The sequence below is a fragment of the Lithobates pipiens genome, unplaced genomic scaffold (assembly GCF_037356315.1).
Source record: "Lithobates pipiens isolate NorthernLeopardFrog02 unplaced genomic scaffold, aLitPip1_a1.2 Scaffold_8, whole genome shotgun sequence".
Classification (NCBI taxonomy): Eukaryota; Metazoa; Chordata; class Amphibia; order Anura; family Ranidae; genus Lithobates; species Lithobates pipiens.
This window is the reverse complement of record NW_027507903.1, coordinates 209,469,683-209,495,469: the sequence shown is the minus strand read 5'-3', so window position 1 is coordinate 209,495,469 and position 25,787 is coordinate 209,469,683. Positions and strand designations below refer to the sequence as shown.

General features: G+C 37.8%; 1 protein-coding gene across 2 annotated transcripts in view; it reads left to right on the top strand.

The window, feature by feature from the left end:
• Window positions 1-25,206, top strand: part of CAV1 (caveolin 1) — a 91,342-nt gene extending 66,136 nt beyond the window's left edge. For both annotated transcript variants that reach the window (XM_077473935.1, XM_077473936.1), the window contains one exon: window positions 19,054-25,206. In XM_077473935.1, coding sequence (XP_077330061.1) covers window positions 19,054-19,395 — 342 coding nt within the window. In that variant the 3' untranslated portion in view covers window positions 19,396-25,206. The remainder of the gene's footprint in view (window positions 1-19,053) is intronic.
• The last annotated feature ends 581 nt before the right edge of the window (window positions 25,207-25,787 follow it).

The window sequence follows — 25,787 nt, the reverse complement described above, 5'->3', positions numbered from 1 at the left end:
CGAGGAGTGCTTAAAGCGGAAGTTCCACTTTTGGGTGGAACTTTAATTTTGAATTTGGCTAACAAGCTTGTGAAATGCCAAGCAAATTTGAAGCCCTAATTGGTTAGCTGGCCAAGGTATAGCCCTCTGCTTACCCTACAAAAAATGAGATAGGGGAAGATAGCAGATCACCACCACTGATACTGTAGACTCAGTAGTAACAAATTATTTCTTAGTTAACAAGCATTTGTAAGGCAATACATTTATTTCTGAGCAAAACCTAAAGACAGCCACCTGCTGTCACATAGTTACATTGTTACATAGTAGGTGAGGTTAAAAAAAACAGTCCATCAAGTCCAACCTATGTATAATTATATGTCAGTATTACATTGTATATCCATGTATGTTGTGGTCGTTCACTAGCTTATCTAATAGTTTTTTTAAATGATCGATGCCCCCCGCTGAGACCACCACCTGTGGAGGAGAATTCTACATCCTTAACGCTCTTACAATAAAGAACCCTCTATGCAGTTTAAGTTTAAACTGCTTCTCTTCTAATTTTAGTGAATGGCTGAGTGTCTTTTTAAATTCCCTTTTGCAGAAAAGTTGTATCCCTATTGTGATTCACCAGTATGGTATTTGTACATTAAAATCATATCCCCTCTCAAGCATCTCTTCTCCAGAGAGAATAAATTCAGTGCTCGCAACCTTTCCTCATAACTAATGTCTTCCAGACACTTTATTAGCTTTGTTGCCCTTCTTTGTACTTGCTCCATTTCCAGTACATCCTTCCTGAGGACTGGTGCCCAGAACTGGACAGCATACTCCAGGTGCGGCCGGACCAGAGTCTTGTAGAGCAGAGAATTATTGTTTTATCTCTGGAGTTGATCCCCTTTTTATTGCATGCTAATATTCTGTTTGCTTTGCCTGAAGCAGCTTGTCATTGCATGCCATTGCTGAGCCTATCATCTACTAGGACCCCCAGGTCCTTTTCCATCTTAGATCCCCCCAGAGGTTCTCTCCCCAGTGTATAGATTGCATTCATATTTTTACCACCCAAATGCATTATTTTACATTTTTCTACATTACACCTCATTTGCATGTAGTTGTTACCCCTTCATTTGTTCAGATCTTCTTGCAAGGTTTTCACATTCCACATATATGTCCCACTATAATATATTAAAGTCAGGATTTTTACAAACATGGGGCCCGTGATAAGAAAATGTGGTGTTTCTGTTGGTTATACAGCTTAGTGTTTGTGATTGTTTTACTTCTATAGATTGGCAGAATTTTATATTTTTAAGGATTCTTATTATCAAATGCTCTCATATTATTGTTTGGTAATGTTGCTAAGAAAAATATTATTTATGACAACATGGGAGGAATTTGGTCTGCTGATAAACTTTTAATCTAGAATAGAAAGGAAGAACATTCCATAACAGCTTAAGGTGAATGTGTTCCTTTCCCCCATGCAGAATGATAAGAAATGAATTTGGCACTTCAGAGATCACAGACAATGTTTCAGCGGGATGGGAGGACTGTCAGTAACGGCCTAATCTAGTATAGCAATAAATAACCCAGTGTGTCATGAGAATATTAGAATAATGCATTTCTCTCCAGCATGTTGGCATGTATGTATAACACATCTTCAGATAAACAGAGCTATGTTAACAAAATATCATTTATACATATTCTGTGTTCCAACATAAAATGTTCATATGAAAACTCTAGTTAAAGTGGAACTTCAACCAAAAGGGGAAGTTCCGCTTTAGGTCCCCCCCACCTCTGCCACATTTGGCATGTCATTTTATTTAGGGGGGAGCGAGTACCTGGTTTTGATAGGTACCCGCTCTCACTTCTGCTCGGATCGCCTAGTTCCCCTCTCCCCCTCCCTAGCCATGTCTACTTGAACCCGTGAAATTCACAAAGTGCCGCATGGCTCAAGGATGCGCAGTGCACATCCACAGTGAAGCCGTAAGCAACACAGCCAGATGCCCACAGTTAGGATGCCGTCGCCAGGAACCAAAAGACTACTGAAGAACTAGTCTGGATGAGAACAGTGCTGGATTCCTGGACAGGTTTTGACTTTAGCCTCAATAAACTGATAGATACAGACCTGTATTAAAGAACTTAAAGCGGAGTTCCACCCAAAAATTTAACTTCCGCTGTAAGCACTCCTCGCCCCCTTACATGCCACATATGGCGTGTCATTTATTTGGGGGGGGAGTGGGGGCTTCATTAGGAGGGGGACTTCCTGTCCCACTTCCTCCTTCTGCCCAGGGACCACCAAGGCGACTCCTTCTTTCACCTTAGGCGGCCCCTCTCTCTAGGCGATCTTCTGGGACACGTGACAGGTCCCAGGAGATCGCCTGTCCACTCCATGAGCACAGTGCCACTCGCGCTTGCGCCGTGCGTGCACGGCCCTTACAGCTTTGGGCTTTCGGCTGCGTGCCCAGAGTGGCAATGGAGGCGCCGGTGGAGAGGAGGGGGAGAGGAGCAACACCTTGTTTGGCCGCATCGCTGGACCGTGGAACAGGTAAGTGTCTGTTTATTAAAAGTCAGCAACTACACTTTTTGTAGCTGCTGACTTTTAATAAACATAAAAAGCCTGGAACTCCACTTTAAGAAATAAATGGCTGTATGCCTTCTGGTGAGATTTCCCATCATTTTCTGTTCCGTAGATATTGGGACCCTTTAAGAGGTGAACTCCTCTAGGAGTGTATAGCAACAGGCTGCTCTCTCTGGTGATTGGTAAGCTCTGTCTCAGTTAGGCCCCTTTCACACTTTTGTGACTTGTCCTGCGATTTGGGACTGCAAAGTAGCATGACAAGTCGTACTCCATGATTTTCAATGAGTACCATTCATATCTATGTGTCTTCACAGTAGTCCCTGCACTACTTTGGTCAGACTTTGAGGCAAATATGCTCTTCACTTTGCAAGGGAATTTTCCTTTAAAGCGGAGTTCCACCCAAAAGTGGAACTTCCGCTTATACGCCCCCTCCCCCCACCCTGTGCCACATTTGGCACCTTTCAGGGAGGAGGAGGGAACAGGGACTGGTTTTTGATGGAGTGTGATCTCCCAGAAGTTCGGCACCCCCTCCTCCTTCCCCACCGCCAGGCCAATTAAAAAAGCACAGCGCGCTTCATGCATGCACAGTAGGCAACCAGCTGTGAAGCCAAAAGCCTTCACTGCCGGGTTTGCTTACTAGAAATGGCGGCGGCAGCACCCAGGAGTCGATTCTAAGATTGGCTGGGGTGTCAACATTGTGGGCTCCCTGGACAGGTAAGTGCCTTAATATTAAAAGTCTGCTGCTACAGTATTTTTGGCTGATGAATTTTTATTTTTATTACCCAGGCCGAACCTCCTCTTTAACTTAGCCAACTTGGTGAAAGATCACCTTGCTAAGAAATCCCAATCCTATTGCAAGGAAAATTTCAAGAAACTACATTCTTGCTCAAACATAAGCAGATCATTGAATTCAGCAGATCTCCACCTAATTTAATACGCTAAGGAAAAACTCCCTTAAAAAAGCAAAATTTCCACCTGCAAAATGAACAGCCTTTTTGCCTTTAGTAAATCAACCCCTTGGAATTTAGCAAAGATTGTTAAAGATTCTTTCCTGCTTCTGTTCTGTTGTTACTGAGACATGTCATTGCAACAACTTCCTCAAAAAAAGTGCTAAGTGGGGATATGCAATCTCGATGTTGTCATCAAACCTGACATTGTCACCACCCCTGTAGACATAGGACAAGTTTTTTTTACCAGTGATGGAAGGTTCACTACAGTAAACTTAAATCATATTTTAACCCAAAAACAAGACTTTTAGAAATTGTAACCTACCATTCATTACATATGGCAACTGCATTAGCATCTTTTTCAGGCGTTTTCCCTTATTTTGTTCTGCTTTGTGGTAATGGGGCTTTGTGGTAAAGCCCCATACACACGGGCCGAATGCTGGTTGACATTAAGCCCATGTGTATGGCACCCTATCCAACAGAAGCCGGCCGTTTGACCAGCTTCTGTCGGACAAGCATGCTGGAAAACCAGCAGCCGACTGATTCCCGATCAGTGCTCTCAGCCAATGGCAGAGAGCGCTGATCTGAGTGTTCTGGTGCCCCCTGTCAGAACACAACAGCTCGGGAGGGGGGGGGGGGGTCACTGTACTAATGTTGGATCATTAGTACAGTGGCTCTGACCGGAGCTGACAGTTGAACGGAAAAAAACAAATAATGTGTACCAGGCTTTACACTCACTTCTCCATGGCAGCTATGGAAGCAGCTATGGTTATTACTTAGGCTGAACTTTAAATATAACTGCTTTTGTTTATCTCCATTATGTAGTATATTGATGGAGTAGCAGTTTACAAAAGAATGATAACATTGTTTATGCTGATTTTGCAGCTCACAAGATGTGACAAGTACATTTCATTTCTAGCAAAACCAACAGGTATTTCTGTACTTGCTGAAAATGTTCTGAAGGTGGCTGGTGACAGGTAACAGCTAAGCTACAGTATATTACATTTTTTGTTTTTGGGTTTGGATACACTTTAATGACCACTGTTGCTTTAAATTTCTTCTCAAGTTCTGAGTGATTACATGACCGGAGAGTGCGATTTCTGGGTTGTTCTGTACACAGAGTACAGTTCTCAGGATTGCAAGGAAGTATAATTAGATTTTTTTGGCATTTGGCTGCAGGCTGCAAATTCAAATGGAAACATTTTTTTTTTCAATTTTACTTTAGAAAAATGAATGCAATATAGTATGTAAATATATATAGATTTTAGTGTGTTTTCCTTTAAGTTGCATTGAATAGCTTAGCAGATACAGTCCAAAAGTATTCTAGGAGGAGATGTTGGCATATGTGAGCAAAGGGAATGCAAGTTAAACAAACACTTTTGTTTTATACTAGTGGCCAGCTACATCCCAGTGTTTGGCTGTTAAAAGTAAGCCCTGTGATTTGCGTACACTAGCTGACAAAGACGTGAATGTCTAGCATAAACTATACCCTAATTTGGAGGGAAAGAGTTTTTTTTCCATATTAATTTTGATCCAGGTCTCCTTTGAGTGTTTTGTTAACATGACATTTACAATCAAGTCTATAAATCTATTACAGAGCACCATCTTAGATGTATGTTGGGGGGTTTGGACTGGGGCGAGAAAATGAATGGAAAATAATGAAAAGTGTGCCACACAAATATATAGAATTATGGGGCCACGGACAACCTATATTAAAGATGCTTTTTAATGATATTAACAAATAGTATCTTAGAAGCATACCTGCTTCTGTCCCATGGATTATAAAATAAGACATTTCGGTGAACATGCAAAGATTCATTTTTTTTTTTACAAAATGAGTTTTGTTTGTGATGAGCTACCTTTATCGTAATGACATGGTCAGCCCAGTGTTTTAGTAAGAAACAATGCACCCCCAGCAAGTTTGACCTAAAGTGTATTTCCACTTTTGCAGTCAAACGTGAGAAAACCCCACTATATGCTTGTTATGTATAAAACATAGTGAATTACGAATTGCTATTGTGGCACCACATCCTAAGCCCTTGTACACACGGTCAGACATTCCGACCGAAAATGTCCGATCAGACCGTGTTGTCGGATAATCCGACCGTGTGTAAGCTTTATCTGACTTTTTCCATCGGAATGTCCCACCAACAAAATTTTAGAGCTGGCCTATAAAATTTTCCGACAACATGATCCGATCGGACTTTGTCCGATCGTTTGTAGAGAATTCCGATCGGACAAAGTGCCATGCATGCTCAGATCAGATTCCTAGACCAAAGCTATTGGCTACTAGCCTGAACGTAGTCCCTAAATAACATCATCACGTTACGAACGATCGGATTTTCCGACAACTTTGTCCGACCGTGTGTATGCAACACCAGTTTCGGCCAAAATCCATCTGAAAAAATCTGATGGATTTTGTTGTCGGAATGTTCAACAGTGTGTACAAGGGCTAAGAGAAGTACAAAACAATAAAAATTAAAAGGGGACTTTAAAAGTTGCCACTCATAATGCCAGGTAAAGGAAGTGAGTACTCAAGAAGATTCTAAAAAATACAAAAGTTTATTCACAATCCAAATTCTATAACAGTTATATAAAATCCACAAGGGTTTGATATGTGTGTAGCCTGGATTCCCCAATGGGATTTGAGTGTATTGGACCTAGAAGGACCTAGCCCATGTAAAGCAAGCATAAAGATATATAAAAAAAATTGTATAACAACAACAATTTTCCATAATGTATAAGGCTAGATCTCAAAAAGTGCTGGTCTTGATCTCTGACCTCTACACGTTTCACCAATCATTGGCTTCTTCAGGAGATCCATAAATCAGAAGAACAAAATGCTCAGTTCAATTGGTCAGGTCCAGGTGAGCCCAGCAAAGAGGGGCAGCAACACCAGGACTCATGCAGCTGATAGGGGAGCCCTCAAAGGCAGTCCATAGCTTTAAAAAAAAGTAAAATGACTTGTTACCATTCACACAGCATACCTCATTTATTTAATATTTCATATCTTTTTTAGATGTTTCTTAGGAAGTGTCATGGCAGACTGTAAGCATTTCAGAACAAGTTCAGAGTGCTTCTGTACTAATAGGCTTAGGATAGGCTGAGTTTTTCTGATAATCATACAATGGAGCCCAACTTCTAAAGCCCCATACATACTATCAGGTTTTCTGCTGATTTTTTCCTTCAGGTTTACCAAAACCATGTAGTGGAAGGGCCTGCCTGATTGCATACAAATTGAAACTCCTAAGGTTCGACCTCATATTATATGGTTTTGGTAAATCTGAAGGAAAAAATCTGCAGAAAATCTGATAGTGTGTATGGGGCTTTAATCTTTAAACCTATGCTTGGACAATGTTCATATCTAATTTACAACTGATAATGAGATTTGCCAGCACAGTGCAGACAGGGTTAATTAATGAAAACACAGTTACCACTCTTTCTCATAAACAACAAGAGCTAAGTAGAACTTTTCAGTTCTGGAGTTATCAGAAAAGAACATCTAAAGTGGTAAGCAGCTATTTTTAAATATTTTTTCAAGTTATGCTGTGATATCAATGAGAACTAGTAATAAATATAAAGTAGATGTTATCCCAGTTTGGCTGCTAAAGTGGAAATACATTTTCTAAAGAGAAGTATGGGTTTTTGTTTTTTTTTGTTTCGAATCATAGATACCTAGGTGGATGCAGCATCAGACCGATGCTAGATCTGTCCCCCGCCATCTCTGCACTGAAAACCGAGGCACTGAACATCGCCGATGGCTCGGTTTTCACAGATCACAGAGAGGAGAGCTGCTGCCTGTCAGTAAGCATCTCTCCTTTCTGCTTCTCCACGCTCACTCAATCGCTGAGCTGTGGACGGGCAGGGAATGGCCATCTCAGCAGCTCGCTGAGACAATGAGACTGCCATCAATCAAGGCAGCTGGCAGACCCAGACTTGAGAAGCCAGGATAACACGGTGCCTCGACTGATGGCAGTGACGTCAACGGAAAGCGGACTTCAGACTGCTCTCTGTTGAAAACGGGTCACAGGAGTGCAAAATGAATTGCACTTCTGTACCCTTTAGGAGAAGCCCAGCCTAAAAAGCTCAGTTTGGGCTTCTCCTTTAAGCTCAATGCAGAATTTTAGTAGCGAGTGTTAGTCGATTACAGAAGCATAATAAAGTTCCAAACCACGATTGTCACATTTTCAGGCCCTCACAGCTTACTTGTTCACAGTGATCGATGTCACAATTATTTTGTGCTCCTAGATTACTCTCCAATCTATTTTACATGGTAAAAGTTAAATCAGTGCAAAGTGGAAAATCTTTAGGAGGTAATAATTCATAATTCAAGGAGATGTAGAGTTCCACATAAGCAGAAGCTTTGAAAAAAAAACACATAATAGAAAGGGGAATTCTAGATAAATAAAATGTTCTTACGCATATTCTTTCATATGTATAACTAACATAAAATGAAGTAAAACTTGATTTGGGGTTTCTTTCCATACGTATTATGAAGTGATATTAAGGTAGTCTGACAGTTTTCCCAGGCCCTGGTATTTATTTTGGGATTCAGGCCAGATATGTGAGAGGGAAGTTATGGAACTGGAGAGTCAGGGCAGATTGCTAACCCATGACTATGAGTAGACTTTTACTAATATCCCAAAGATAGAACTGAACATCTATTTTATAATTTAACAGTAAATTAGAGGATTTATGACTTATTACACTTTATCAGCTTTCCCTTCTGAAGGGGCTTTCTATGGTGTTATGAATTACTGGGATATCTTTTTTTTGATAAATATTTAAAAACTCACTATGAAAGCAAATTGAGGTTGACCTTCTTTCACTTTTTTTTGAAAACTGTGGAATTTACCAAAAAGGTTCCTTACACAATTCTGGCATTGTGCCATAGTATGTCTGAAATAAGGTTTTGAGTTTGGGATTTTTAAAAAGATGCACATGACCTAAATATGAGTTATTTTATGCTACAGCTTCAGGTTTTTTACAGACCACCTCAGGCAAAGAAAGAACAGAAGTTTTAGGGTCCATCCATACCTTTAACTTCCACTCCTAATTAATAAAAAAAAAACACCTGCCCTAAGGAGCCAACTCGAATTTTACATCCAAAGCAGGCATGTTCTCAGATTATCAGGTTGCTACTAGAAGGAAGTGGTGACTGGGTAAAAAGAGAAAAATTGGACAGGTAGACTATACTTTCTGTAGGCATTGAGTTCAGGTTTGACGGGAGTGTAGGTCTGAGATGTGATTATCAAATAGGGGAAACATTTAGCTGCATTAATTCTGACATTTTATCCTAATGGAACATGGTATATAAGGCTGCTATAGTCTGATTTTAGGCAAAGTACTAATCAAGAGATGTCATCTACTTTTAGCTATAGCAGTGTCCCAAGAAATTACTTACAAACTTTGGTAATATAGCTAAACTTGTTAATAAAGTTGCATAATTTAGGGAACCTCTCTTTTGTTTCAGGTTTTAAGACATATATAATTCATCAAAAATGTATATGGTAGAGAGTTGTTAAGGTTGCCCTCATCCCAGTCCAAACAAAACAAAGAAATACCCTCCAATGGAGTAGGGACTATGGGATTGCACTTTCTCCTGTTGTTTATAGTCTAACTTAAATTTACCAAATAAATAACACAGACTGGTGTTATTTTGTGGCATTTACATTGAGTGGCAGAATTATGGCCGTGGTACATTTATTGGTTTTTAATAAAATGTTCGATGAATAACAACTTCATATGAATATATTATTTATTAATACATTTAATTGAACTGTATTAATCTGCAAAATATAACTTTGCTCAGCCATAAAATGACTCAAGCACAAATCTCATGAATCATAAATACCAGTCCCCAACCCCCAGACTTGCATCTTCAAGTCCGGCCCCACCTCAAGACCGTGGCCGACTCAATACTAGACTGTTACCCTAAATGAAATATATTCAGCCCTACCTCAGGTTATGGCACATTATCTGACCTATATAAGCCACTAAATCCTCCTTTAAGATCCAGGTGTCTGTATGAAAATCCGCCTATAATAGGCATACATTTTTCCATTGTTTTATTTATTCTACGTCTAATTTTTTCCAAATGTTTAAAGTTAGGATTGCTTAACCACAAACGTCTGGGAACAATTTCTGAAAAAATTACTGTAGTATTTGGGGACAACATGGTGAAGACTGTGTAAATCCCTCTTCATTTTACACATGAGATCCAGGGTGTTGACTTTACTCACATCATTACCCCCAAGGTGGATGATTACAATATCAGGAGTTGGCCAAACGTCAAACAACGTGCAAATATGAAAAGACAAATTAGCTCAGCGGAGACCCTGGATGCCTTTCCAGAATACTTGAAAATGTGCACAATCCAAGGACAGATTAGATGTGTAGCAATGTAGAACAGCTCTTTTAAATGCCCAGTAAATAAAAGGTCAGATCTCACAATTTTGAAACATTGAGATTCCCATCTGCCCAGCCTTTGTATGATGGAGTCGTCAAGTCCCATTCTTGCTGCCCCGATATGAAAATAAATTGTTGTAATCCTAACCTTTTCATGCAACCTTTCAAAACAAAATTAAACTGGTACCTGGTCATAGGAGAACTATCTGCATGAATAAGATATTGAATACCTACCTGAAGCCTACTGTGAATGTAATTCCTCACCAGGACTAATAGGCATATCATTTTATTGCCACATGTATGTAGATTAATCCACTTACCTCTACCGATCCTATCTGTCTTAGACAATAGGATGAACAATTTAATCCCTGCATCCAAGACTTCCACATGCTGTAGCAAAAGACCAGCATGAGCTAATTTATTACTTGGAAGCAGTTCTGAGATTCGTAATGCTCCAAAAAACGCTAAAACAAATGCTACCTTAAATAGCTCAGATTCTAATTCTGAGAAACAAACTTCTGAAGTAATCATACAAATCTTTTTCAATAATTCAGTTGGAATAGGTCTCCTATTATCAGCAGTATAATGGCTCTTCCTGTAACCTTTCAGAGCTTGTTGTACAGAGAAAAAAGATGTACAACTAGGCAGACCTTGCAGTTTTAGAAAAAATGATACTCCTGCCAGAGTTTTAGAAATATGGCTGTAAGACATTTCTCTATGCATTAAGGAACATAAGAATGCTAATATTAAGGCCGCGTACACACGCGCGGACTGTTCGCCCAACTTTGTCCGTCCAACAGTTTCGGCAAACAGTCCGCTCAAACTTAGCATGGACGGACATGGCCACACACGACGGACGAACAGTTTGCTGAAACCGTGCGCGATGACGTGAACGGCACGTACGACGGGACGAAAAATACGACGTCCTATACACTGCATTATAGCTTTCGGCGTGAAAATCCTTTCTGAGCATGCGCGGAACTTTGTTTGACGAACAAGCCTACACACGAGCGGACTGTTCGCTGAAACAAGGTTTCAGCGGACAGTTTTACGGAATTTCCGAAAAACCTTGTCCGTCCAACTGTCCGCTGAAACTGTCCGCTGAAAGCCCACACACGAGCGGACTGTCCGCCCAAACACTGTTCAGCGGACAAAGTTGGACGAACAGTCCACCCGTGTGTACGCGGCCTAACTGTTCTGAAGGAGAATCAAAATGGAAATTACAATCTCTAGCAAAATTTACCCATTTGTTCCATGCAGCAGAATATTCTGCCCATGTGCTATTTATGATTTGTGGCTGACTTTTTTATATAGTCTGTAATGGTTTCTAGATTAAATCCCAAAGGCATGTTATCCCCTCCAAGTCGGCATACAGTAGTAACTGATGCAATCTTGAAATCTGAAATTGAGATTGTTATGTAAACATAGGAATACCACTAATAGAGATTTTGATGATAAGCAATTCACCATGTACAATATACCTTTATTATCAGTTTGTATTAGAATCCTTTTATTGGCAAATTGCTTACCCCAAATTTCAAGGGCCACTACTAACTGGAATAACTCTAAAAGATCTATGTTCTTTGTAGCGTTTAATTTTACCCAAAGCCATTTACTGCAGCAAGAACACGTCTTGAATACTGCCGAGAAGCCACAAGACCCCACCGCATCTGTAAAAAGCTCAAACTCTGCAGAAAATATGAAATTATCTTGGAAAAAAATGATCTTGGAAAAAAACACACTACTAGATCTTCTTTTAGCTCGGAAGTTATCCTAACGTGTAAACGGGGATTTGATGCCTGAGATGGCCAGATAAAGTCGACGCAAAAAGGCCCTACCTACTGGCATTATGCAAGACTAATAAACCTTAAACGACTGTAGTTCCTTTGATAAAACTTTCTTTTTTTTAAAAAAAACCCAGATATTATAAATTTCACTTTTTCTATTTTGTCCAAAGGTAATCTAAATTCTAAAATTTACTGTCTCAATATTAATGCCTAAAAAATGTATTGAAGATGTGGGAAGCACTGTTTTTTCAGCTGATAAAGGAATACCAAAGTATTTAGCAATCTTACCAAAAAGCTGAAGCATGAAATAACAGATGGGGGAATCTGCAGGACCTATGAATAGGAAGTCATCCTGATAATGTAGGATTCCTTCATATCAAATGTTACCACCCATTCATAAAAGGTTGCAAATTTTTCGAAATAGGCACAAGATATTGAGCAGCCCATAGGTAGGCACATACAATAAAAGTTATTTTCAAAATTAATACCTAACGAATGATATGCCTCTGGAGCTATTGGTAATAAACGAAAAGCCACCTTTATATCCATCTTGGCTAACAAAGCTGCCCTACTGAATTTTCTGATTTTAAAGACTGCCTCTTCAAATGTGCAGCATGAGACTGAAGACAAGCTTTCTTCAATCTCATCATTTCAATGCCCACTTTGGGTATGCAAATATATAGAACAAAAGAGAGCGCACGCCAGCCCTAGTGTGTTATCGTTTAATTGTAAAGTTCAATGTGTAAAAAATGAGGGTTGCACTCACTGACATCCGATGTTAAACAGCATTGACAACTCCATAGTGACCTCCTCTCCTGGTCTGCAAGGATCAGTTGGCTCACTAAGACTTGGTAAAGGGTAACAGAAAGCACAAGCCGCCTACTTCCTGTGTGACGACACTCGTGGACGGGGGAGGGGATGCACAGTGATACGGCTGACTCTTCTCGTATGCTTCATGCAGCTGTTAGGACAGCATGTTTAGGAGGCGTAGTCTCCTTTTTCAGGTACCTGTTGGAGTAGGAATAGTGGGGACAGCTGTAGACTTGGTTTTTGTTTGTTGTGTGTATTTCCACTTTGTGTGTATTTCTACTTTAGGTATGACAGGTGGTGTATAAGCCTGTACGAGTTGTGTTCCTTTTTTGGGATAATACCTAATGGCAAGATTCTAAAGTTGATAAATGAAGGGTTTTTAACCATATTACAGCCATTACCACTGGGTGAGGGCGATGGGAAACCATGTGAAAATCAATTTACTAAAATTTTGGCTGTCTCCTGGTCTGGATAAATTTCCAACCAGTGAAGCATTGTTGCTAATCTCACTGGTGTGCGTGCTTTTTGCAGTATGTTTTCTCTGACCTTGAAAATAACCCCTTTTGAAACACTTAACTAATGGGTGTGTACCCGAACATTGTGAACATTCATGCCTATATTATAGGCATTACCCCATCTGCATTGTGTTTCGTTAAATGCATAGCAGAAACCTTTTTTGTATGGCGAGATAAAAGACGTGGGTGCCAGCTTAGAAAATTTAGATTTTTGTGGCAATATTGAATTAAGCCATCGCCCTTTCTTACTCCACTTTAAAGATGGATAAATAGACAGTTTTTGTCTGAATGGTTTGATTTGAATGATTTGATTATACCATCCTAATCCTCAGAAATTCACGTATTCCTCCAATACATGCTCCAGATGCTGAAAAAGTTCACAATAGAATTCTGGGTGTTTTTCAAACAGAACGCTTGCATAAATTGTGAATGACTGAAGCCAGTTATGAAATGATCTCACCACTGGTCTCCGCCTACCATCTACCAACTTTTTTTCAAGTTTTCTCTCAGATTTTGTTATAAAATCTTTGGAAGGTGGCAATAGTGACAATATGTCTGTAAACTCACCCTTCCAGATTTTTTCTTTTGTTTGATTGGAAAGATGATATCCCAGTGGCAAGCTCTCACATGGTATTTATTTTATACATGTTTCAGGAACTGCTGAAATAGCCAGAGAAATGCTGGAGGAAACAGGAATTTCTACTACAGAATTTAAACCATTAGCATTTGCCACATAATTAGTGCTAATTCCATCTTCAACTGTATTCATATTACTTGTATTACTAGACCATACTGCTGCATAATTAGGACTTACATTCACATTTGCAGTCATTTTGTCAGATAATTTTGCAATAGATTCATTAATATTACTTAGTATGTTGTATAACTCACAGTGAACACTAGGTGGCACTGGTGCATTGTTGTGAATGGGAGAAGCTATATGCTGCTCACTGTTTCCTCCACTGGTCAGCGAGGGTATTGGCTGCCCATGCTCTGACATTAGGCTGCTTTCACAATTTACTTGCCTGGAGCTGTGACTAGCCTGTTGCCCAGCAACCGCTCCTGTGACTGGAATCTCCTCATGTTCCCCACTCTGAATAACTTGAATGTGTCTATCTCTGCCTCTTCTGGGTGGTGATGGGGATAGAACCCTCCATTTTTTCTTATCCCTCTGACTTGTTCTGATATGTCCAGCCACCGTGGCCACATTTTCCAGTAGCCACTGTGCCATTTTACAGTCTGCTGTTGTTCTGTAATACCCAGAGGTGGGGGCGACTAGGATGGTGGACGCCTGTGGCTCTGACTGCTCTGTTCAGGGCTCTTTAATGGCGGTCTCCCTCTTTTCAGGTGGTTAATAGGAGAGCCTTCATTTCTCTCAGCTGTTTCTTCTGTTTTCTGTCCTCACTGTGTCTCTTCTTCGTCAGCTAAATGAAGGCACCGCTGTAGCCATTATTCTCCTCCTGAGCTCCTTCAGCTGTGACAGACCCACTGGTGGTTTACCTCAGAGTAGGGTCCTATTTATAATAAGCCCCACTTCTAGAATTTTCCAGTTGCACCACGTGACCTTCTGGGAATTTCCCAGAGGTCATGTGATGCATATCCCAGTCTCCTTGTTCCTGTTTTCTACCTGTTTCTATATTGCATATTTAAAGTGGTAGTACCCTATAATATGTGAACGTTTAAAAACATTTTTTTTTTATAAAAAAAAAAACACACTGTTGTGCCAATATGCTTGTGCCCTCCTTCTCATTCTGGCCACATCGGACAAAATAACTCCAAAACCAGAAATATAAAATACTATAAATGTTATTATACATCAAAGTAAAAACTATATTGCATATTAAAAAGAAGAATATGGCTTGTGCACATTGACCTTTGGCCAAGAAACAGACATGAAATGAGATGTTTCATTTCATATCGGTTTCTTGACAAAAGGTCTTGGTAGCCTTAATCTTGAGCTGCTATCCCATATATGAGCACAAGCCATATTCTTCTTTTTAATACACAATATATTTTTTACTCTGATGTATAATACAATTCAGCAAGAGTTCCTAGATACAGGTACTGATCACATGCTGAGAGGTAACTACTAGTAACATCAGCTAAAACTGCAAGAAACAAGTGGCCTGAAAGCTAATTAGGGATCACGGATCATGAATACATTTTAGAACGGAAAAATACTGATTCTGGTTGGATTTTTGCCTGTGATTTGCATAAAAAGCATGGACACCATGGTATCTCTTTATCACCTTTGATCTGTATATATTAAAGCACAACAGCACAGCAAACTGTCTTGGCTTGCATAATAAATTCAAATTCATGATCATGTTCCAGCTGAGTGTTTGTTTTTTTATCTTTGTATTACATCCCCAGAAGAAAGAACAGACATAGCCTGCACCATATTTAAATTCTGATTAAAATTAAATAATAGAACTACAAAGTCCTCAGGTCTGCAAATATATACAGAATGGGGTGGAAGGCTAAAATCTAAAGCCTCTGCTTGAGATTTTTGTTTCATCAATAGCCAGGGATTGTTCTGAAAGAGACAAACAATGAACTTCCTCCTGGTATGATTGCTTATAACGCCGTTCTTCCACAGACCTTATAGTTTTGTGGCAAAGTTCCATTATTTAGTTTGTGAAGCCTACGTTTTTTTATGTCCAGAGACAGAGGTTGGTAAGTTTATTGATAAGATAATGTACTAGAATAGGTCAGCACAAGCAGATGTAGTTATCAAGTTTACAAAAGAAACAATGTCCATTTTACTATAAATAATAGTTAAAGTGTAGTATTTCTAAATTTGTGTTACACTGAGAAACACCATGTAAGCATCACTCAAGTCAACGTATTGTGCTTTAAGTGTATGGAATAACTTTATCACTCTATCAAAAATTTTACTTTTTTTCCCCCAACATGGTTCTGTCAAGTTTGAAGTATATCCAAATCCAAAGTGTTTTTCACTTTGGATGGATTAGGAGAGGGATAGAACTGCTGTCAGCAACAGGCTGTTCATTGTGCAAGAGCATTGCTTAGTGAATGAGGTGAGGCTCTGTTGACTTCCATCATTCAATCCTGTGCAAGCAAAAGTTTTTGTTTTTTATTTTCCTTGCACATGATTGGGTATTCTTTGCAAAGTGAATTTTCACCACATTCACTAAGCTATAGAAAAATCCCTTGCAAACCGAACAGCTTATTTCCCTTTAGTAAATCAACCCCATTGCTTCATTGGGGGGATTTCCCTTCATGTCCTGTTGACAGCAGATAGATTTCTAATGTAAGATTTCCCCACCATTCCTGTTTTGGTGGCAACTCAAAATTATGGATTTACCCTTACTTTAATTCCCTGTTAGCATAAAAACCTGACAGTGGTTCTCTCGCCACACCATTCTAAAGATGTACGTTATTATATTTTATGATGTTGTGCAATACCAGACACACTGGGGTTCATTTTCTATGGGAGCAGAATATTGCTTTAGCTAGGTCAAGTTGGATTCATGTCATAGGAATTTCCATTTTCTCATATTCACTTCTATGGGTTGGGTATTTGAAGTAGGCATGGGTTCACTAAATGACATTTCTACTTCTTTAGTCAACCAACCCCACTGAGATAATGCAACTGAAATGATTTGAATCTGCATGCAGCTGGAATGAACCCTACCCATGAGCAGCTTGTTCATGCCTTATAGTTCTTTATTGTATCCATTTTCCCATCTTGAAGCAAAGGTACTTTCCCTGATGTTTTTATGGTAATCTAAGTAAGAGACTCTACAAATCCTCTAGCTTTCCCTATCCTGTAGTCACAAGATATTGTGCACTCATAAATCTGCCATTTTATAGGGCAAGGTATTTTGTTAATGCACTGGATGTACAATGGCATCTATATCCACCATTTTATTCAGTGAATTACTCTTACAGTTCACTGATAACGTTGTTACTAAATATTTTACATGCATGAATAATTGAATGGACACTCTGCTAAACCATGTACATGTAAATAAAAGTTTTTATTTATTTTGGAATTAACTTTCTCGATTCCATTAACTGGATATTAAAATGCAGATAGCATGTCAGTGGGTTCGGGATGTTTGAATGTTATTAGGCTTTTTAATAAATTGAAATATGTAAAGGTTTCTTACTAATAAAACATCAGTAGCAATTCCGAGGAATAATTCATCTAAGAATTCCTTTGATGTCATTCCCAGGAAATGACAGCTCCCTTACCCAATATAACAGCTTGTTTTATATTGCTCACCCACTCTATCAAACTTAAATAATTTTTACTGAGATGCCTTGTATTGCTGATGGGCAAAATGTGCCGTCTTATTCTGATTACATATGAGTTACTACCTATGCTGATTGAGGTGAGGCCCTTAGACCATCTTCGTTAACTAACTGAAGGATACTCATTTCGGTAAATCATCATGAAAAATATTATCAAACTAAGGATTTGATGGGAGGAAAATATATATGTAAATTCTGAAGCAGTCTATCTGAGATGTAACTTTAAAATTGGATAGAAAGTCATTTGCAAGCCAAAAGTAGTTCCCACATGTGCAACCAGGTTATTTGCAATTCTATTTGCTATACAGATTTACTTATTTAATATCAGATGAGTCTAACTTTTGTAGATGATTATGGCAATGCCATTTTTAATGATTTCCCGCAGTATAATTTTGAAATGCAATTCTGTAGCCTTTGAAATAGTCATCAGTAAAGAAAATAATGTGAAAATGTAAGAACACAACATGAAGAGTTTGGAAGTGTTATCATTATCAACTAAATTGTATTTGCTAAGGTGTTGTGGAAAAGTTAAAGTGTTAATCACCAATGAAAAAGGAAGGATAGTTATAATAGAGAGTAAATGTTGTGTTTCCTAAAAATGTATGGTGTTCTATAGGTGTGTGTTTGTATGTATGTTTGTTTAGAGTCACAGAGTGACCAACTTGTAAGTATCTCTCAGTATAAAGGTATATCATTTTCCTTCATCCTCCTCTTTTTGTTTCCTTGGTGAGTTTACAATTTTTGTCTATAATATTTAAAACAGTCCTATGAAGACCTACATAACATTTCTAAGTCACCTTTCAATATTTTGGGGTCTCTAAACTTTCTAAGGCAAGGTCCAGTTTACCGCCCTTCAGACGTTAGAGGGGCCGAACTGTACCCAATGGGAATAAACAATGTCAGATCATTGGTAATAGGGGGAGAAATAGCTGGTGTGGTTGGGAAGAATTGTGCTCCATTTTTGTTGTCAGGGGAAGGAATAGCTCCCCATTGTTGGCGTCAGTGGCAGGAATTTTACCCCGTTGTTGGTGTCAGTGGCAGGAATAATGCCTCAAGGGCCGGATAAAGGTCAGCCAAGGGCTGCATCTGGCACCAGGGCTTCAATTTGGAAACCACTGTTTTATACAATAAATAGTTCACTGCATGTGGGTTGTAAGTTGATGTCCTTTCTAGAGAAAAAAAAATATGAACAACATAAGTGTTTGTTACTCATACTAAACAGTTGGATAAGATCAGATCACTTCAATACCATACAGTACAAGCTTAAAACAAGAAGTTTCCAATGAACAGAAATGGTTTCAGCTATTCAGTTGTGGCCCAATGGATGTAAAACATTCAGGCTGAAAGACCACAGGTTGTTTGAGAGCTTTAACAGGTTATGAAATAAAGCTAAAGTCCCCTAACATCAGTACTTGTTTGCTGAATGAGCAAGCATTCCGGACAGGCTCCAAAAACCCAGAAGAGTTAAGACCACAAATAGTGGGAACAACTTAATATTATTGCACATGGAATGGGATGTCCAACAAGTTCATACAGATGTGATGATCAGGTATACTCTTCTGTACTGAGTACAGATAAAATAGATAAGTAGAGCATAATTAATGTTCATCGTAGATTCATGTATTGCAATAGTAGTACTAACATGTGTTTTTCATCCATATGATGATATAAATAACATTACAATGGATCTATATGCAATAGTTCTGCCTTAGTAAAATTGGTATTACATTTTATTTGTTTTCTTTATTTTATTTCAGATTGACTTTGAAGATGTGATAGCTGAACCTGAGGGAACCCATAGTTTTGATGGAATTTGGAAAGCAAGCTTTACTACATTCACTGTGACTAAATACTGGTTCTACCGCTTACTGTCTGCAATCTTTGGAATACCATTGTCACTTATTTGGGGCATTTATTTTGCCATCCTTTCATTCCTGCACATCTGGGCTGTAGTTCCATGCATAAAAAGCTACTTGATTGAAATTCAGTGCATTAGCCGAGTCTACTCCATCTGCATCCACACATTCTGTGATCCATTGTTTGAAGCCATTGGCAAAGTGTTCAGCTTTGTTCGAATTACTGTACGCAAAGAAGTATAGGTGACATCCAAACAGAGTTATATGTCAGAAATGTGTCAATATTTTATGAGCACTGACACAGGATCAGTAACTAGAGTATGTATCCTGGGGCAAAATCTTTACCCTTTTAGAAGATTTAAGTATAAAGGAGTGTATGTTTTGTGATAAAATACATTTTTTTCTGTTACCAGCTAAATGCCATTTTGTTGTCTCTTTGTGAAAATACTGTATTTTTGCTTTTCTATCCACAAATTGCTTACGTTATAATTAAATGGATGCAAGCAATAGGTGGGCAGGTATCTGATTAACAATGAACTGATGAAGATTGTATTATTTGGTTCATTTCTCAAGCTGATGCAGTTCTGTAAAAGAATGTTTAATTAATAGACTACAGCTGAGAGAGTTCACATTTTTTATTTCAAAAGCAACAAACGCAAACATACCGAGAGATGCTTGCAGTTTTGTCAAATGTATATAAATGTATTTAACAGAAGCTCTGTAGCTCAGTTTAATGGAGAAGCTTGATTATTTCTATGCCTACTGTAATAGCAAGAGTTTTCAGTAAATAGCAGATGTGTAAATGTAACCACTTATCACAAACATTATTTTTTTTAACATTTCATGGATTCTATTGAAGGTCTGTTCTTTTTGTTAAAGCATTCTTCCTACTATATTGTTTTAATGGACATTAAGCAAATGGTGTTTATTAAAGCTTAAGTTTTTAAAAATACAAAAAAGTACCAAACACACTATTTCATCAATAAAGGGCATAATCTTGCATTGTCAAAGACAAGTTGCATTTAATAAATAAACAGTTCTATTGTTCTAGATTCCCTTCTGTATTATAGCAAGAACATTAGCTGCTTAATTTACTAATAGGCCTAATCTGTGTCAGATCTGATAATAAATTACTGCCACTTACTTTTTCTGAAGGAGACAATTCCTAAGATTCATAAAGACTGGCGCAGACAGATTTTGTAAAAGTGTATCTCATGCCTTCTAAAAGTGGTGCAGTATGCACCAAATTTATGTACCTGTCTAGAACTTGCATTTGGCACATGCTGCACCATTTTTAGAACATACATGAGACACTTTTGCTAAATCTTTCAGTGCCAGTTTTTCTCTGAACACCAATAGAGAATTGATCTCAATTGGCGCCACTTTCATAGAATATGAACTCTCTATATATTATTTAGAGTTTGGCATATTCATTGCGCCACAGTATAAAAGTGACATGGTTTAAAACTACCGGAATTTGGTGCATGAGTCACTGTCAGAACCAAAAGTGTCACATATGCTTCATGAATCTGAGTGCATTAACAAGAGAGATTAACCTCAGAAAAGTGGCGCAGCAGCTTTATTGAATCCCCCCCCCCCCCCATGTCTAGATATATATTGTTTGTTGATGGTTCCTTTTGTGTTTTTTTTTTTTTTTTCTTGAAAAGTGTTATATGGTTTTAAAAATATGTATGTTTTACTAGAAAGATCAGACACTGTACAGCATTCAGCTAAAATTATTTTAAATACTATATGATTGCTCAATTGATCCTACGATTAGATTAATTGGTTAGAAACGTTTTGTGTATGTGACTCAATTTAATTTTAAATATAAATCTCTAATTTCTCGACTTTTGTCTTGCTCAGACGTAGCTTGATGTTTTAGATATAATGTGTTTATTAAAAAAAAAAATATATATATATATATATATATATATATATATATATATATATATATATATATATATATATATTTATATTGTTTATTGTTATTTTTGCATGTTTCTCACACTATATAATAAAATATGTATATGACACTGCTTTTAATAATACCGGAATGCCAAGAATTCATAAACTATCCAAGTATATTATGCTTTTGACAATTTACAAAAGAATAATCAGTGTGCTGTTTTGAAGCTGGTAATCAGTGGCATAGCTATATGGGTAAAGGTCTGAGTTGAATCAGTGGATCAAATTACCCTAAAATTTGGATCCAACCACCCAACTATGTGAAGCCCCCTCTACCTTCTATGTTCACAAAATCTTATACTGTAAAATGCCCAGCAGGTGAGGCGCCAAAAAATCATTCGTCATTCACAACATAGTTGTGCAGGAAACCTATGCATTGCCATGTGATGTAATATCATAGGGTTGGTTCTGGCTGCATTTCCTTGTACACCTCTGCTGTACAGAATGATTTTCATGAAATGTTGCCAGTGGGCACTCTTAAGGAGCAGTATAAAAAATGTGACCTGTAGAGATGCACTGCCTGTATTAAACACATTAGATTTAAGTTGGGCTTTAGGATACATATAATATAAATTAGATACTATATTCCTGTAATCAAATATTTTTTATTTAAGGATTATCTATAGCCAAATGACATTAAAGTGGTTGTATGGTCAATTTTTTAACTTTTACCTACAGGAAAGCCTATAATAAGGCTTACCTGTAGGTAAAAAAAATATCTCCTAAACCTGTACGGTTTAGGAGATATTCCCCTCGGTATGCGCCGCTGACTGCAGCGGCGCATGCGCACAAGGGGGTTCTCACCGTGAAAATCCGGCAGCGCTCGTCCGGCCGGACTGAAATCTCCCGCGCGCATGCGCGGGAGTGACGATATCGCGGCTCCGGCCACTCACAGCGCCGGAGCCGCGATACCCGGAAGAGACGCAGAGGGAGCATGTCAGCTCCCTCGGCGTGGATCGGGCCAGATGTCGGGGCCTCGTTCTAAGGTAAGTATTTCATAATGAGCTAGTATGCGGTGCATACTAGCTCATTATGCCTTTTGCTTTGCAGGTTTAAAAAAAAAAAAAAAATTGCGGGTTTACTACCGCTTTAAAAGAACTTTCCAAGTTAATTTCCTTGTAACATTATTGTCTTAGAACTCCTCTGTGCAGTGTGCAGTAACACAGACAAATCTCCTCATACCTCATCTTCAACTTAGCATTCTGATTTCACCAAGGATGAAAAATGTAATTTAGGACTTCAGCTGAAGCATTTAAAATTTCATTTAAAGCATTGCCTCCTGGTAAAATCAGGTATTATACTGTGACCATACAACGCAGAGACCTTCTGTGCTACTAGTGAGATGTCACTCCTCAAACAGCAATGAAAAAGGGGTCTCTGTGTAAGACTTTAGCATAAGACAAATTTGTTGCTTCACAGATGAGATCTGAATAGAGAAAGGTTTTTTTTGTCTCAGTAAAACTACCATTAAAAATAATCTGTCATAAAGTAATATACCTGTCTCTAATAACTCTTTTGGAAGCAGTTATCTCCCAATGCACAGGAAGTTTGTGCTCATGCATGTTTTTCTTTAGAATTTTGGTCTGTACATGATCTCGTTGAAGTTTTCACTGGTTATACTAGTATGATTTAGTAGAAACCTAAAATGGCATTCAGCCAAACTTTGATATCATAATTAAATGTATTTGGCTTTATTGATGAAACCCCCATGGACATGAAATGATTGCTGCCTAATCATAACTGCCAGATCAGGAAATGATCATATATCAATGATTGCTCTGCAATCTCAGTAAAGACATAATGGAAGGGTGCTGAGACTTCAAAATATATTCATGCAATAAAGCCAAAGAAAACTTTTAAATTAGTTCACTGGCTTTGGTCAGGTGGCTGGCAAACAACATGGCTTCCCTCGATGGGTATCTGTTTTATGTGATCTAATTGTGAACAATTAAAAGTACCTTGGACTCTCTCATCTTTTGGTTTTGGTTTTCCTTTCTATATTTCTCTGCAATCTCTGTAGTCACCCTCTGGTCAACTTTTCAAGCAAAATCATTGTCCATACTAAATATTTTGGTGATTACTGCTGTTAACTCAAGGAAAGATAAATGTCTGTTCAGTGCATAAATAGTCACACACTTATCAGAGGTAATTATGCATGTTTATGGAACATTTGTTCTGTGAAACAACTGTGTGTTTAACTTCACAGATCACATACCAGTAAATACTATGTCAAGAAAGAGTAGTTAAAATCCATGCAAAAAAGTTGTATACATCTTACACACCTGTTTACAATAGGATATAAATAAAGATCAGCAATAACGCATTTAAAATGTGCCTTTTAATCACATATTACTTTTTTCTGTATGTTTAATAAATATAAACATCTGACAATTTATTCATTTTTATATATCAAAACTATATTAATAATGTAGGTATGGCACAGTATTTTTGATACAAAAATAACATTTATTCAAATGTAATAAAATTAGACAATATTGAGCCCATATTATAACAGGCTACAATAAAATATAATTGTATACAACCAATGGATCAATACTTGTAGTAATTGCATATAGTAGTCTTTACAGCTCAACGCGTTTCCTATACAAGGTCCTCTTCATCCGGAAACATCAATATAGACTTTCTAAAAATGCCATCTAAATACAATGACAAACTTTTAATAATTATATCATAATACAATAAAAATTCATATAACACATTATACAATGGTATTCCCTCAGGGATGGAGATGCAAGGGCCCAGATACACACAACCACACATATATTAACCACCCACAGGGGTCCTCAAAGGTTCCCTTCCCCCCTCTTCTCCTCCTTCAACCTCCAATATAGTCCAAATTATTAGACTTCTTCTAAGTAGCTTTCATATATTACAAAGATTATCTTTGAGTTCAAAATCAAACTATCAATAAACTATTTTTGGAAACAATGAAAAACCATTTACCTATTCTTAAAGGAACATTTTGGTTGTTGTTGTTCTACCTCTTTATCCCAAAGGGTTAAGATATGATCTGGCAGTTTCACTGAAAGGTACTTGCTCTTTATATCTCTGGCTGAAGGTTGGAGGAGGAGGGGAAGAGGGGGAGAGGGAACCTTTGGGACCCCTGTGACTGGTTAATATATGTGTGTATGTGTTTCTGGGCCCTTGAATCTCTATCCCTGATGGAATACCGTTGTATGTGTTATATGCATTTTTATTGTATTATAATGTAATTATTAAAAGTTTGTCATTCTATTTAGATGGCATTTATAGAAAGCATATATTGATAGCTCCTGATGAAGAGGACCTTGTCTGAGAAACGAGTTGAGCTGTAAAGACTACTATATGCAATTACTACAAATATCGATTGATTGGTTTTATACAATTGTATTTTATTGTAGTCTGCTTTAATATGGACTGAATATTGTCAAATTTTAATAAATGTTATTTTTTTTATCAAAAATGCTGTGCCTGAAAAGTCCCATACGTACACTGTTAATATAGTTTAGATACATCAAATTTAGGGATGTGGTACAGAAGTTGAATTATTTGTCTGATCGGATTATTTGTTTTTATATCAATCTTTGCCAACTCCGAATATTGTGTGAATTTAAGCTGTGATATTATCCTTTTTTATTTAAATAAAATAATATTCCTGGCAAAATTGGAATGAGGCTAAATTACAGATAAGATGACATTTCAAATTGACCTTTTGTATTTTGTATATAAGAAAGCTATTTTTCTTCTAAATAAAGAGTCCTTTTAGAGATAAAACATAATGGGGATGTATTACTAAAGGTTTTCTATGCAGAAAAATCCTGTCTACATCTAACTGCCAGTCAAAAAATGCTTGCTATGTTTTACTGTTAACCCGAACGTCTGTGAACACCGGTCTTAGAAACCTTAAATAAACTATCAAAATAAAACAGGTGCTTTGCAAAATTTCTTTGTAATGTACTTTTTCTTATTTTTAAATTCAGTGTAATGAACATGCAGACTCAATTGATGTAAACATACCAAAATTGTATAACTCATATTGCATGTAACTTACAAACGAAAGATGTGCACAATAAAAGGATCAACGCATTTCAGTGTACATTATTTGATAAATGTGTGGAAACTTACAGTGGTTTAGTTAAAGAAATGTCAGCACTATTTGTTCCCGAGGGATATGAGCTCTTCAATAATTCACAGTGTACACAGACAAGTACCTGATGGTCATATTGTGATTGGTTGGTGAGTTATGTTAACAAAAGGTTTAGATTTAATAACCCTCCAACTTCTTCCATAAGTGTTAAGTGCAAGGCAAAGCATGGAACTGATTCTATGTTTATGGAAATGTAGAGAGAGTGTGAGAGTGCAGAGTTCTCACTGTAATTCACTTAGTAGGGACGTCAGAATAAAAATTTCAGCTTTTATAAAACCACATCTGAAAATTAACTGATAAAACTATTAAAAATTAGTAGTTTAAAGGCCTTAACTTAAAGTGGTCGTAAAGGCAGTTTTTTTTAATCATAATGCATTAAGATAAAAAGCTATCTGTGTGCAGCAGCTGTCCCTGCACCCCTTAATACTTACCTGAGTCCCATCTCAATGCAGCGATGTCCACGAGTGCATTGGCCATCTGGGACTCTCCTTACTGATCGGCTGAGACACAGCAGCAGCGC